Source organism: Pecten maximus, chromosome 14 (genome assembly GCF_902652985.1).
Source record: "Pecten maximus chromosome 14, xPecMax1.1, whole genome shotgun sequence".
Classification (NCBI taxonomy): domain Eukaryota; kingdom Metazoa; phylum Mollusca; class Bivalvia; order Pectinida; family Pectinidae; genus Pecten; species Pecten maximus.
The window spans coordinates 22,478,826-22,495,880 of NC_047028.1; the positions used below are offsets into that span (position 1 = coordinate 22,478,826).

Sequence of the window (17,055 nt, forward strand, 5' to 3'; positions counted from 1 at the left end):
AATTTGTTCATAAACTCCGAGGTTTGACGTCCTCGTCACAGCTTTGCCTTCATTATTTATAGATATGAGATCACCGTGGACGCTAATCTACATAGCTATGGCTTGTGGTGTCTCTGATCTCCATAAGCATGACCCTCTCCGTGTCCCCTCGAATAATCTCCGGATTCATTCTACGACCCTGGGTTGTCTTGTTTTCCTCGACACCCGTCTGATATGTTGAAGGTTCGTAAAACTGGTAGTCATAGAGCTCAAGGTAGGCATCTGAATTCCTGGCAGCCCTCAATGTTGGAGCCGGAATACCCTGGCAGCCCTAAACATTGGAACCTGAATATCTGGAAGTCCTAGATACTGGCTATTTGGGACCGGAATACCTGAAAGATCTAGATGCTGTCTTCAGAATTCATGGCAGCCGTAGATATTGGGGCCGGAATACCTGGAAAACCTAGATATTTGGGTAGGAGTATAAGATAATCACGAGCGTTAATTTCGGAATTCCTGATTGTTCGAATCATTCGAATCACTCTCTTTGGTGTTGAATATAATCATATTGATTTCCCACGTTTTTCGTTCATTCATTTCAGTGAATACCTCTTTCGGTTGTTGTTACTGTTTGATTCTCGTCCGTTATATCTCTTGAATAATTTTACGAACCCTGGTGTCGTCATATAGCGAACTTCCCCTACTTTCTTCAAGCACTGTTATTCTCTCCTCGAAATCGGCCGTAAGCTCGTTGAATCGTCCCTCTATCTTGAAATCTTGGTATACGATTTTTTAACCGTCGCTCTGCAGCATGTACAGAACCACCGACAGTTCAGCTCTAATAGAAATTCGTATTCTGATTTCGTCTCTTCTCTTTAGTCGCTGTGAGAGTAATCTCCCTTATACTGTACCAATATCCTCATGGACATCATGGCGACAGGTCATCGTCAACATGGTATTTTATATCCAAAAAGAAGAGAAAAAAGAAAGAACAAGTGGTTTTACAATTCTAGAAGTTTGCAATACTGAATTGTCTTACTACATATTTGAATAACGTCTTTTCTTAGATCTCTAGAACTCTGGTATGTAGATAAGTATTCCAGATCTAGTCCTCGCTAATGAAATGCAATAAAAGTATATTTATTTCACGAATGTAGCTAATATTTTGGTATCTTTAACGAGTGTGTCATTGTGATATATCGGAGTTACCTCCCTTCTTTCACTCTGTCAATACAGATGATATATTGCGATAGCTGGCCAGTATGGCCCAGCCGATGGGGGCCGAGATTGTAGTGTCCTTAGTAGCTACAAGAATAATACATATTTATAATTCCTTTCATACGCCACAAATCCATTGGGATGCTATCGATTCGTATCCGTGTTCTTTAAATTGATATCGAGCTTTCTGATTGGTAAGTTTTGAACTTTGGTTTTTGTAACGTGTTTTTATTTGTGTTTAAAAAGTAAGACTTTTCATAATTAGACATTTCTCTAAACTTCACTGGCAAATTTGATAACCCGAAATATTTTGATGTAGAACCTTTGACTGGTATGTCTGATATCTAGGAACCTATAAAGTTCAGGAGTGACCCGATGGAGGATTAACGAAATATATGTTTTAGTGGACAATGGATAAGTGACGTGTATTTGATGTGTAGCTAGAATGTGCCATGCATTAGTTTTTAATTAGCTTAAATTAACTTGTGTCCTATCCAGTTGTATCTAAACACTAAAATTCGTTCAAATCAAATCGAACCTTGGGACTGTTGATGTAATACACGTGCGTTTGTCCTGACGGAACATACATATTTATTGAAACATACCCGAAATACAATTTAAATTGAAAATTATTTATTAATTTTATTCGATTTCGAAAGTCAAATTTCAACATACTGTATATGATTTAACAGAGAATAAGGCATGCTATGTACAAAAACCGCCCAGCAGAGTAAACACACAAGTATCTTTAGCCATCACGTGACACTTCCCAGGGCTCCGTCCACATATGACGTCACACAAAACGACACGGTGTTCAGACTGTACAACAATAACACAACATTAATGAGTGATAAAATAGTTCATAATCAATGATGTAATTTAATAAGTCCTCAGATATGTGCTAAAGACACGGACCTCCGGGACGCTGCATTTACTCCGCAAATAGAGACGAATACTCTGAAAATAGAGAGAATTATATTGTTATTGTTTTTTATAACATATAATATCTGTTAGACTGGTACCCTTCTCAGTTGTCTCCCTTGCGTATGTTTTGTGAGTGTATATATATATATATTGATCGCAGGCCATGCGGCTCGCCCTGGCAAAGAGTAGAGAACTAATGAATGAGAACCAGTCTAACTTTTTGATCGTGCAATGAATATATATAATGTGATCAAATGTTGAAATATTAACTTCTAATGATTAATATTGTGATTTTAACAATTAATTTGAATTGCAATTTGTTAATAATAGAGCCTTAAGAGCTCAAAACAAAACGTGAAAAATTGTGATTTGTTTCCTATTCTTTATCCAACACTACGCAGTTGCACCCTTCTTTCATCGGCTTTCCCCCTAACATCATGTCAGACAATACTGTAGTCTTTTCGTGTACCTTTCCAGTCGAGTTGTCGATCCCCGTTGGTGTCTGCACCCATGTAGTACCCATTTGCTGTCTCCTCAGCCTTCTCGGGACTCATACCGATGTTGCGCGCGATGGCAATAAGTTCGTCTTTGGTGACATAACCGTCCTGGTCGGCATCTTCCAGATCAAACCATTCTCGGGCCGTCGTGGCGCTGTAGTTAGGCGTGGCCATCTCGGTCAGATAGTCTGGGATGAAGTCCACCTCTCCATCACCTACAGGTATATGAATATGATATTATTGTATGATGCAAATGCATGGATCATTTTGTTCATCTCTGAAACAGCAGCGGTATATTTAACCCAGAAACAGATTCTTTAAGTGGTTTTGTTTTACGTTTGATGATGACGACGAATTAAAAAAATAAATAAAAAACTTCCATCCTCTTTTAGAGGTGTTTGAAAAACGCATACGTCAATCATGCAAATGTTTCTGATAATCTGATGAAAAATACTTTGCGATACATTTGCGAAACCACAATTGGCGAACTTCTGATCAATAACAATAAAACATTGTAAACAGATTCAACCTGCAATATCGAGAGTGAAACGAAGGGAAGTAACTCCGATATATCAGAATGCTTATAGTGATGTTACCGGAGTATACATGTACATATCCCGCCGGAGACGGAAGCTCACGACCTTGTTCATGTTCGCTGTTGTGATGTTGCGGATGTACATACGATCTTACCGTTGGTGTCCCGCCGGAGGAGGAAGCTCACGACCTTGTTCATGTACATACGATCTTACCGTTGGTGTCCCGCCGGAGGAGGAAGCTCCGGACTTGATCGTCCGTGACCTTGTTGTTGTATTTCTGGAGGTAGTGTTTGATTTCGTCAAACGAAGCTTTGCCGTCGTTGTTGTGGTCGATGAAAGTGGAAAATTGATCCTTGTAAGCTAAGGGCGAAAACGAAAGTAACATTCAGTGGAGGTACTATAATAAGTTATTTTCAAGGTTTTTTCTCTCTATCGCTATTTTCGAGGATAGAATAAAATCTTCTAAAACAATATTAAAACATTGAACGTAAGTTCTAACCAATCTTAGGCTCCACTGTACATAATTCTTATTTGTATCGAACGATGCTAATATCTTGAGTCTTTTGTTTCATCCTTATTATATATATTTCGTTTCACAATTTCAACAAACAGCAGTCCTCTTTGACTTAGACATTTGGTTAATACTGGGTAAATGTAGTTCTGGTACACGTATAATGTGGAAAGACAATGCCACCGTGTTTAGTCAATAACAATTAGTTATGTAAGCTTAATATACCAATTAAAATTGTAAATCTTATTGTAAATCTTATTTACAATTGTATTTTACAAAACAACAACAACAACAAAAACAACAACATCAAAACAAAACAGTTATATCAACTTAAATTAATTACGCTTATTAGCCCGGATGGAAGGGCGCGAAGGGTTCTACAGTGGGAAACCTGAGTACCCGGAGAAAAATCCCACGTTATCGGGCAGGTGACCCATAACTTTTTTATGTCCGATCGAACAGGGGCCGCTGTGGTTAAGGTGTCCCGACACTTGCCCTCCACCTGTTGGTCGGTGGTTTTTCTCCGGGTACTCCGGCTTCCCTCGACCGCCAAACCTCGCACGTCCTTAAATGACCCTGGCTTTTAATGGGACGTTCAACAAAATAAACCAAGTCAAATCCAAAATGCCCGATCGAAGATCGAAACCCGGTCGCCTGGGTAAAAAGCAAGCATCGTACCATTGTGGCACCCGACCACCCAATTAGAAATATACGCTAATTGGAAACCAATATTGCATCCGAGACACTTCAACCTTTTCACATAAATATTGGCTAAAGTTTTTAACAAAATCGTTTCTTTGGTGAACGGATTTAGGATTTATAACAATCAATATTTACCTTCTAGCTGATCAAGGCCAAAGCAAATCTGAAAAAAAAAAAAAAATCGTGTATATTGCATTCTTTTGTCATGTTATAACATCGTTGTGTAATAAATGGTTATTTCGCGGGTTCAGCGGTTCAATGAATTAAGACAAGTAATCGTTGAAAATGTGAACCATGAATCAACCAAGATACATTGAAACCACGAATGGAAAAAAAAAAAAAAATTATACAAAGAATAATTCAAACATTACCGCAATCCATGTTTCCTATACTGAATTGACAATTTATAAGATAATGCTATGCTAAAAGGGATCCACAATAATTTCTTACATTTTCACGTGATCAAAGATGATGGGATATTTGAAAAGCCCTTATACACAGTGACCTACTGCTAACACGTTCATTAAACTGCTATCCAAAAAGTTCTCATGCAATGTGTATCATTGAACAAATATGAACGGAAGAATTTGAAAGGATTAATTTTTAATGGTCAGTTTTCAACGGTCTGCACAAGGAGAACCGATCCTCGCCCAGGTTTCGTTTTCAACTGGAGTGTCAGATCTCCACACGGCTACCCGTTTTCATTTTCAACGTTAAAAAGGAACCATGGTTCCATTTCCCGTAAGGTCCCTTCCGTTGTTTAACATTACACCGGGTTAAATACTCATAGACATAAGCTGTTATATACGCTAAGCACAAACAAAGAGACAAGGCCGTCTCTCACAGTTGATAGGACATACAAATTCTGCCTGATCCTTATATTTGACGCAAAAAGGATTTACGTAGCATTTATCGCCGATATTGAGTTCTTAAATTGCTAGTTTTGTCTAAAACTTCACTTACTGTCATAAGCATTTGAATTATCCCGAACGAAATGGATGTGATGCAAATTTTACAACATCTAATCTTAGACTTTTCCGTACTAACTTAACTCACACTAGGGAAAGAATGACCAAAACGTGACGTGCATTTCTATAATTAATTGAAGGAACAATAGACACGTGTTGGAAGAACGTGCATTAGATACTAGTACCTGATTGACGGAAGGAAAGACGGACGCCGGTTCCGGATCATGCTGTTGTCTTTTACGTAATTTCTCCAATCCTTTGAGGACACCTTTGTTGAAGAGGTTGGTCAAGGTGGTGGCCATCGTCTGCTGAAGAATGACTAGTGTGACCACCACTGTCCAGTAGATCCAGGTCTGCATCTTGTTTCTATATCTGTGGAGACAATAAAGCATGAGTTACAAAATTGTTGAAAACTTCAATGTGCTACTACGTAAAGTAAATGATATTATTGTGATATGCACCTGTTTTCAACACGATTTAGGAAAAGCAAATTTGATGTCACATTTGAATATTGGCACAATACATATTTGTTCGCCTCTCTGAAAACCAATATTGAAAATTCGCCTCGTAGGCTTTAGGTTCAAATCATAACTGTCGAGTCATAGAAGTACAAACAGCATTATGATGTCCCTCACATCACAGACAAGTCCTAGAAAGACGAAACAACTGAATGATGTCCCTATCATCAAGTGTGCCGTTCAGTTGGAGATGCTTTGAAAATACACTTTAAAACATGAAATATCAAATAAAGATAAAAAATACCCCAAAACAAACAAACAAACAAACATACAAACAAACAAACAGAAAATTCCGTAAATAACCGCTATCAATCTGATGTTTAATGTTGTAGGGTATATTGTGGCATAATCAGTCTGAAAACAACGAGATGATTCGTTGTTATCAAAATTGGAAAATAAATCAGGAACAGAACTACAGTCCTAATGTTATAATGTTGCCCTAATATGCAACTTCAAATAAAACTTCTTGACTCTTGAAACAAATAGACATAATAATAAATAACATGCTCTGTTAAGACACTGAACTATACATTATATCCAGAACGTATATAGTTGTGCGTTATTTTTTATAATGTATCTAAGGAAATAGATATAATTGAAGGTAGGTGACGTAATTAAATAATCCACATGTATCAAAATAGGTGTTTTCCATTGTTCCATAGGTACATATTATGATAGCTTGGGATATAGTTCCAGAATGTTTGAGTAGGTCATTCATAAGTTCTGGAATTTATCATAAAATTGATTAAGAGTTTCAACATCATCTCATTAAAACATGACTTTAAGTGCCACAGGAATACAAAAACATCCAGATCACTTTTGAGAAAAATGCAAAACAGTATTGAAATGTAGAAGCAAAGGGAGCCACAGGACGAATATAAAGCGTAAAATAAAGCTGTCGTAGATTAGCAAATCTATGTTCTCTATCAAATGTGATGGTAGTCGTAGGTGACAGTTTTGATGTGATATGTGATTGATATCGAGGTTGTTAACATTATCTGTAACTCAGTGAAATGGAATATATAACAGCATGTCCACGGACAGACAATGGGAATGTAAAAACCGACAGAGAAGACTAAGGAGGATAAAATTCATTACCTGCAAGAACAATAGAGAATATAAGCATGCATAACAATGGTTATGCACTGTAATTCTAAATCGATAAAAGGAAGAATCTACGAACTGAATATATTATACATAAGCATGGATACCCTTGAACTAGTACAAGACCAGGTGACCCGATGGATAAGCGTCTTCTGTTTCACTACGACACCCTCAATGTTAATCCGGGTTAAGTGACATCCTCTCAATGAGAACTAGTGTGGTGATGACAGAACTAAGAGGTATAGAATAGTACAAATGCGATACTGATGTTGACGGTAAAACCTTTCCATGGTCTTCATCAACCGGCATCTGACATAGGAATCTCGGTAACTAGACCTTAGATATCAAGTCAGCAAGGACCTGTTAACACCATAGGTATTGGAAGGAGGCATGCAACTATCCAGAAATGGGAAATACAGAAACAGCACGAGGAACGACGGATAGTGACATCTTCTGTGTATACATGCACCTTACTTAAAAACAAAACAGGACTAGTGGATGTCACAAATATTTAGGTAACATTTTCGGAGATAAATAGGATCACCAATATCAACCTAAAATATAGTAACTAGAAGTGTTCAGTTCACACATATAAGATTTTTTATTCTGATGGCTAGATGAAACATGAAATATAGAGGATTTTTATTATGAAAGGGAATATATCATAACATTATTATTATCAGTGCTTGGAAACAAGCACTGACACATCCCTGACGGATGTTCATTGCAGTTGCGTTGTCTGTAAACAATTACCGGCGTGTAGACAGACCATTTGGATATTACTCAGGCCTAGACGATCATTACAGAACCATTTCAAATCGCTCCGTAAACAAGAATGATAAATAAGACGGTGTCATGGGAGAAATGATCGTATCTATAGAATAGCTTCTGTGGCTATCATACGCATTACTCAGGCCTGCCGATTCATTACACCATGGGGTGTGATCTGGTCTCCATCGGCCGGGCTATTCGACACCTGTTGGGACAAACTGACCCGCGGGTGGCTGTAAGTAACGTGCTCTGTACGTAAATGGAATTGGATGGGTGTAAGAAGCCATTGCCATGCGATCCGACTGGAGCAGAATAGGAGCAGAATCGATGTTTTTTCCTGACTATGACTATCGGCATTTGACCTAAGAAATAAACTTTCGTGCATGCATTCCGAATTGCTTGGAGCACTCATCCATTTCCATTACATGAAGGCGCTACGTCAGTCTGGGCAGGTGAGATCTTCGAGTGACGTCTTTTTGACTATTAACAGAAATGTTTACACACCTACAATTGCTGAAAAGACACTGTGCCACCACTATTAACTTAATAATGACCGAGCGGTTTAAAAATAGCTATAGAAATGAACTCCTACAGCCGTGGACCCTTCAATTAAGTTTACCTCTTGCTCTAATTCTCGGTCGTCTCAGGTCTTTTTTTTGTTGTGATCAGGACCTTAATTTCATTGTCTGGGAAGTCTAGTTTTCGAGAGAGAAATTTCTCTGATATATATGTTTCGAAACAGAAATAAACATAGAGCTTTCTTTTTATTTCTGTGTTTCAAAACAGTTAAGGTGTCCCTCAAACTGGTGTATTAATACGCTTTAAAACAACTTATCGACATGATGAATTAGCCCACCTACACTATTTGCTATATAAGATATATCTTGACGTATAGGATGCATAGTAGTTCACATTGCACCACTACTACCGCGAAGATAATATAACCGCCAAGATATATATGTTTACAATATATAATACTTAATTTCTAGCGCATACTTACGTAACATATTGTCGCAATGATTATGGAGCCAAAATACTTACCGTACGATATACAGAGAGTGCAATTAGCCACAAGCATAATTAAGCGTAATGCTTTTAGTGTGAAAACTGCAAAAATAAGATTACCGCTAAAATGCATGGAAGTGCATTTGTGTATATGAACCAGAGAGCATCGCAACACAGGGAACAGCGCACAGGGGGGATGGGATGGGGTGGGAGGATATTATATGCTGAAAAAACCATATGGCAGTGTGTTTTCCTCCTTTTCGGATATTTGATTGTTCATTTAATAATATTTAATACGTGTAATCAGGAAAAATATTCTGTATTTCTACCAGCAAATCCATTATTTCTGTTATGCGGTATGTAACTCCTGCCAAAATAAAAAAAGTCTTAATGGGGAATATACCTCAAGGGCAGACACATGTACACCTACAGCAGTTTGTAAAGCCTGTAGTGATGGTGGCTGATGAAAACTACATTGATGATTTGTTGGTTATCGTCATCATCTCACGAACCAAAAATGTATTTCCAAATACGATATGAAGTTGGATGTTTTTAGTTTGTCATCGTCCCTGTTTTCAGTTTGAGAGCGTGACATTGGCTAGATTTAACAAAGAATTATGTGACGGATGAAACCGCGATAAAACAGAAGATACCTATCCTTTATATATTTCTTTTTTTCTCAGATTATTTTTAACTCATTTACATTGTTTTGAAACTTTACGTTTCATACCAGTTGCTTAAACAAAATTTGTTAAATGAATTTAATCGAATAACGTATCAAGATATGTTATCAAATATGAGTTAAATTTAATTTCAGTGAGTGTATTTTGTTTGCCACCTCCCGCCCCCTTTTCTGTGTTGTTTACTATCAGCCTTTGGGTATTAACTCCTTATATTTAATCTTGCTTGTAGCAAACATTTTCATTGGCTTGAACATTTCTGTAGTCAGCCCAAAACGTAAAAATGACTACGCTATTGATTGGTTGACACAGCGTCGTAATAATTAAGAGAAAAGAGGGACTTTTGTAACGTAACCTAAATTATAACGATGAATTTGAATATATGTTTCATCATAAGTTCGCAAACAAACCCCAAAAACTAGAGTGAACCCTTATCAACATTATCATTTAGAATTAACTCCGTATTTTTGTGATATATTTACATAAACTATCTTCATTTCAATCCGTAATTAACATGGCATACTGCTGTTTATTTTTCGCCTTATCCTTTTAGGGAAGCAGACTATAAATTACAATGTTACACGTTGTGGCTTCCTCATCATCGCAGAAGCGGATGGGGAACTTGTATGAACACTTGAAATGCTATCCCTAAGCTATTGAGATATATGACGGAATGATCCATATCAAGGGTTATCTCCTTTGTTGTTAATTCTATTGGCCCATATCATGGACTCCTTTTCCCAGAGCTGAAAAGGTTTACCGGGAGCCGTTATCATTTCGCCGATGAAACCGTATCTTAATGGTTTAAGATTATTTTTTTTCACATTTTGATAATCTCTTCAATGTTTTACTGTCTACAACATAGGTGTGTGACTTTGATAAATATTCTACGTTGAGCGTTCTTAGACTTGGTTCTTCAGGCCAAAATATACTTATAACTCGACGATAAACGGACGAACTCATTGAACATGAACACTTAAACCCCTCAAACGATGGAAAAATAGGGAGGTTTTGAATGTCAAATCTCTCAATCTGAACGTTAATAGTGCGATTGATATTGACGTCGTTATAAATTCCTCGAGGTCAAGGAATGAGTAGCTGTTTAGCAGTGACACAGTGGATAATTGATTCGATGAGAAGCACTCATCACCAACTTATGGTGTAAAGCGATTATGACTGTGTAGAAGCAGATTAACCGTGATTGAGGTCGCACTTGGAAAAAGGCGACGAAAGCAAGGTGAAGCTTATATACCTTTGATGAAAACAAAAGCATGGAAGTGACGCAGTCTAATACAGAGACACATAAAAAAGGGAAGTAAACGACCTAAAGTGAAGAATGAGCTAACAAAACGATTGAAAACCTTCATTAAAGGATACTGCACTGCAACGGAACCAACAAATCAAAACCGGGTTTTAGTCATGTGGCCTTCGATTTATCCCGGAGTAGCACGACTGAATCCAACGCCAGATTAATTTTTGTAGTTCTTTTAATTTCTGACCACAATTAGGGCTGAAGAAGGCAAGCAGGTGGTTGCCGCACTCTACACAAGATTATATATTTTGTTGAAATCCATCGTAATATTTCCGTTAAAGTAAAATCCAGTTAAACTCTCTTCAACAAGAAGACACTAAAATTTCAGAGGACGTTCCGTTATCCTTATGCAACATGGAGGCGTGTGCATATTCTCACCTTCAGTATTCAGATACTACTGAGCTCATTTCTTACTACATCGCAAGCTAGCATTGATAGCAACAGATGCTTCAACAAGGAACCTACTTCTTTTATTTTAATCACCCTTTCTTTACCCAAAGTTCCTGACTGTCAAATTTTACCAATGTTGTCCGAAGTTAATACTTGTCATAGAACTTAAACGACTGCTTTAACGCTACCTTGGGGGTATAGTGTTGGTCCAAGAAAAGTCTGGTGTTTTTTTTTTTTTTTATAAAGGTAGCATTTGCTTAGTCAGGGTCAGGCTCAAGTACTTGTTTGGATTTGTTTTGGGCCACCAAAGAAAAAAATAGTTTTTTTTTGTTTTCGTTTTTTGTTTTTTAGAAAAAAAAGGATATATAATGATTTTGATAATTTTTTCGATGATTAAAACTTACACGTTGTTGCTATTAGCATTGAAAATGATAATAGTATGAATATTTTGAAAATGTCTTATTGTTGGTGTTTTATTCGTTCTCCAAATGTTTAACAGCTGTTATAGTGTAACAAAAATCGGAGTTATCAAACCTTTAATGCACAAATCTTGCGCCTATTTAAATTATATCATTATACCAGATCAGGAATGACATTGACTTTGTCAATGTTTATTATAAATATATATACATGTAATTAAAAAATAGACTTTCAATTCGTTGGTAGGTACTTAGGTAAATACTAATTACAGTTATATCTACAAAGTTCTAAAATTGCGGGTACCTTGTAGCTTTAAACTAAATGACTAATTGAATATACGCAAATATTACATGCGCAATATTAGATAATATTGCCAAGATTCAAACATATCTAGTATGTAATGTTCATATATATGTTATGCAATGAAACCTTTATGAAATAACGTTTGTTTTTAGCTGTACTTGCGTATTTTTTCGTTGTATATTTGCCGTTTGTACGTTGATTTTATCGTTGAAGCTGTCCTTGTTTTGACGTCATGGTAAACCTTGCGTATACAGAGGACTGGTGATATTATACAATTATGACACTTGGTTTTTTCTATCGATGTAATGATTTATGGAGCGAAGATAAACAGTATCGACAAAGGCTGAAATGGCATCTTATTTCGTAAAATTCCCCAAAACGTCATATCTGGTCAAACATCGCATTGCAGCTCTCGCGCAATTTGGTGGATAGATATTCGACAAAAAATCTTATTAGCTGAAATTACGCATCGGCACAGAACACTCACATGTGCGAGCAATACGATCTTCCATCAATGTCGCATAGCGCAATTCTACATCAAATGGAGTATAACGTGATCAAATGTAGACCTATCAGCATCTGATTCAAAATTGAAAATGTAAGAAGATATCTATTGTTTATATGAATCAAAGAAGTAATATAAATGGTAATTTCCTGGATAACATTGGATCCTTGCAATGGTATGACGGCAGGATACGTATTACTTGAAATGCTAATATCGGGCAAAGAACTAATTCCAACAGAGTGGACATGAACAATCTCAAATTTTCGGGGCAATCCGCCCCTTTATCAAGGTACAAAGAATATCAATACATTCACATGATATATAAACAATACTATAAAATACAATAAGATACAGTAAGAGTAATATTTTCGATAGCAGTTGAAAAAAACAACTATGAACCCTTCGGCTGACGAAGACCGAAGGCCGAATGCTAGCGTGACATGTACAGAGCCATATTCTATGATAGAACGCTATGTGACCAACGGCAAAGGCACTTGAAAAGTTCCCGCGCGTGAATATGCCAATTTGTTTATAGACGTTTCGTCTCAAAAAATGATCATATATGGATACAGCGAAGTGAAAGTAGTGGACGAATGGCATAAATGCGTAAATGGAGCAATGGTGGTTGTTGATTGTGATGTTTAGCTTTGTGCAGGTTTCCCCAACATACTACATTCTGCTTTTTTTTTGAAAGGGAAGGAGATATACAATATAGGCTGATGTGCATGTCAGTGCTTGTAAAATGTGAAAAACGTTGTTAATTTTGCATTTCAACATATCGGTAGACTCTGTGTATTGACAAAGTTTGTGCGGTTTTTTTTTTTGCTGAATGTATGAAGTCGCCGACAATCGACTATTGTTTATATGATGTATGTTGTCGTTGCGTATATTGTTATGATATGAATTATCTTGATATTGTGCTCAAAATTTGACGCTAACATTTGTCTTGTTTTGTTGACAGGGCGGTTACTGTGCTAATGCACTAATGTCATGGCACTACTAATTAGTTAATTAGTTTTCAGTATTAATTGCATGCGAGGATTTTTTTTCTAAAAGTGACCACACCGTGTTATCATGTGTTATACTTCTATTTAGCTTTTATCAGTATCGCTCTCTTAACAACCATAGTCGCAGCTATTAAAAGACAACAAAAGGGAAAAACATTGCGCAGAAAGAAAGAGTAGACACAAAATAGTCCCTACGGGAAAAGAATCCAGCGTTAATAAAACTTGTATATAAGGGATACTATTTCGTATGTATAGTGTATTCTTATCTTTTTTTATGTTCGTAATTAATTAGCAAATATTCCATTATGTGGTTTAAGTATCCATATTTTAATTATGTTCTATAGTGCTCGTTGCTATTTCAATTTTACGATTTCGCGTCTTTTATCAAGTCAAAGTGGCAGGCAGATATTTGTAGAAGCCGTTTTTATTCCCGAATATAATGTTTCCGTGTATTCATTAACCTGTGTCAAATATTCTGTTCTCTGGTTTCATTAATGTTGAATCCGAATTTCAGATTGATGCATTTAACATCAGACGACAAAGCACGAGAGTACAACGTTAGGGAAAGTATGCAATGAATTGTATTGTTTAACGGTATATCAACAATTTGAGTCATATCGGGCCAACGAAATTATAAAACAAACACATATTTCAGCTGAAGAGAGTACATATTTGTTTTGTATTGTTTATCAACAATTAAAATAAATAACCTATTTACTCATTTGTATAACGTAAACATCACACAGACACGACATGCTGGAATTAAGATTATCGTCTAATCATTACACTATAACCGATATTAGCTGTAAAGGTATATCTTTTTTTCTGCTACCTGGTCATGGGGAATTCGTTAATGCATGTGGATTGAGTTATTCTGTGATACCCCTATAAGTAATATTAATCTTATATTCTTAGTTGAACAGTACCGCGTAGCCTAGAGTTAGTATGAAGTTCCAATAAACAGATGACTGTGTATCGGCGACAATTTGTTTCCTTGCTGTATCACGACACATTGATGGAAGTCCATACCGGAATTGTAGCGATCACACCGACAGAAATCCAATAAAGAACGATTTTGATTTTTTTGTCTGGAAATGTAAGCTATGTCTAGGAGATTTAGTGGAGGAGTTTACAACAGTGATAAATCTGTTACAGGCTAATAGATTCCAAACACCAGAAACGATATTTCACCTTCAAATAACAAAGTGCTTTGACTTTAACGACACTTGTCTAAGTACGTACTCCCCCTAAAACACTCGCGTGATCTCTAAACTCCATAACCTACTAAGCAAAAAACTAGGAACAAAATTCAGTTACCAAATATTCTGACTGTTTCCATTTCTTAAAATTAGTACTACGTATATGTCTTACAAATAATTTAAGTATGCAAGGTAGATGCCAGGGAACACAGTTTACAGTAAATTTATCCTTATTCATCTCTATAATAAGATTTGTTTATACAACATTGCCCCACCAACGAACAATGAATCAGACTTCGTATGTACTTAAAAAAAACTTAACTAAACTTCGTACGTTATGGGAGTATAATGTTCCAAATTCACTATGATAAAATGCTTCAAAAAAGTGAAATGCAAGCCAAATATAACTTTATCATATAGGTATAGTGTCATTTAAGTCAAAACAATGGTAGTATTCATCAAAATGAAATACTACGCCGTGTCGAGATATGATATTACTTAAGTCAAAATACATTTCACTTGTTGTATAATGACATTAGAATAAACTCATGATCAACATTTGCTTTTGAATTATGATAGAAAATTTACTTCAATTAATTAAGATGATCTCCATGGTAATACTAAAGTAAATAGAGCAAAATACGATTTTATCTTAGTTATGCCATTAAGAAGCCTCTTAATTACTATGGCGACTAAGACAAATTACATAATAAAATTATAACTTCATTATAGTAAGACAGAAAATAAATACTGCAGACTTACATACGCAATCAAAGAAGATAAACTTTATAACTGCACGATATAACGTCATCAAACTAGGATAAACAAAGGAAGAGACATTCGCTATGCTTGTGTGTCAAATATACATCAATATACTTCGCTAATACTGCTTACATTGTGAACGGACATATTTTAGCGATTTTTGCGCTGGAAGCTTTCCTCTAAATTATGAATCCGTTATATGCTGTTATTGATATTGGTTTCTATGGTAATCATTTTTGATTCGCTGATTAATCATTCCCCTTTTTTCAAAATTTGGTTTTGCGCAAAAATAAGAATACACCAAAATAAAAACATTTAAAATAAAGTACATTGCCAAAGAAAATCAACGTATAGAGTGTGACCAATTAAGTTTGACTATGGTCAACAAAGGTTTCCCAAAGAAAATACTTTTGATGCTTGTACCAATGAAATAAACAAACCTTGCACTGAAAATTCATGATACGTTTCGGACATAAGTATTGGTTTTAATTATATTTTACTGTGATATTAACTTTATTATATTTTTCTGATATCACATATCTAAATATCAAGGAACTCCCTAGTAGTCATTTATTGTTACACAGTAAAATTATAAGAGATATTCAAATAAGTTAATGTGACAAAAAAAAAAAATCTTTTATTTTTCTAATTTAAATATACCAAATTAACAAAGTGTTGAAGCTAACGCGCCAGTTAAATGCAAACTCTACACTATTTATGTATAAAATCTACTTAGAAAAATCCTCGCGATTTTTGAATAAAATTTCTCTCCCTGAAAAGTAACAGTTTTGTATATTTCTGTGTAGTGTATAATAATACCTAATAACTTAATATTGTAATGACTTATTTGATGTGAATAAAAACAATCAGGCCTACCTTTCACCGTCCGGAACTATCCTTGCGTTCTGTGGGAGACTGACGAGCCGTTTGCCTGATATCCCTGGGTGGTCCCTATACTAGCGCTTAGCTACTGTCCAACGTCTCCCGCGCTCTTTGTCTACCGCCGTTAGTATTCGCAGCTCGCTTTAAACTCCTAGTGAATAGTGGCAGCACATTCACCTCTCGGCTAAAGCTCATTGTTCCAGCGTCTTACTGCCCACCGGTTTTCTACGTCATGTGACCCTTTGGACAGGGCTGCTATAAAACTCATTATAATTTTTGTTTAATTTTTGGCAAAGAATCAGTCTGGCATTGGGGACTGTTCTTACACAGACATTCATGACGTATCCGTATTTTCTGTTCACTTTTTACCAAACAATTTCACAGTTGGATATGACTCAAACAAAAACTATGACATGGTGGAATGCACTAAGATGTCATGGGCTGTAATGTAGTACTCTTCTTACTCGATCATCATCACTGCAATTCTATAGATGAAAAATCGTACTTGCCGCTGCCCATTGCATGTCGTCAAGGGCGACTAATATGTAAACGTCAGTATAATTGGAACTTTGATTACACAAACAACACTGAATGACCAGTATCTTTCCAATGTTACATTATTATACCATTTTCACTAAGTTGTATGAATAATGTGCGGACTCTAAATTTCCTACTGTGAATGTACTGTTTCCTGATAGGAGCATCCCTGCTTTATCTTACGTAGAGTGTTATGCTCCCTTCACAGTCGATTCGAAAGTAAGGGGATTGCTTCCAGTATAACGATTTTCCTGATAAATTACAATGCAAAAATTTGCTAAAAAGTCTTTGACTACGGGTTGTGATATGGTCGATATTGACTCAT

The 17,055-nt window shown here is 36.1% G+C and overlaps 1 protein-coding gene across 1 annotated transcript; it reads right to left on the minus strand.

Annotated features, from left to right (window-relative positions):
* Positions 1–1,813: 1,813 nt before the first annotated feature.
* Positions 1,814–16,379, minus strand: LOC117342479 (calmodulin-like). The gene is made up of 6 exons (XM_033904645.1): positions 16,188–16,379; positions 5,521–5,707; positions 4,503–4,530; positions 3,368–3,514; positions 2,591–2,833; positions 1,814–2,154 (listed from the first exon to the last, which is right to left on the minus strand). The coding sequence occupies exons 2-6, from the start codon at positions 5,692–5,694 to the stop codon at positions 2,129–2,131; spliced, it is 618 nt and encodes a 205-aa protein (XP_033760536.1). The 5' UTR covers positions 5,695–5,707; positions 16,188–16,379; the 3' UTR covers positions 1,814–2,128.
* Between the last annotated feature and the right edge of the window lie 676 nt (positions 16,380–17,055).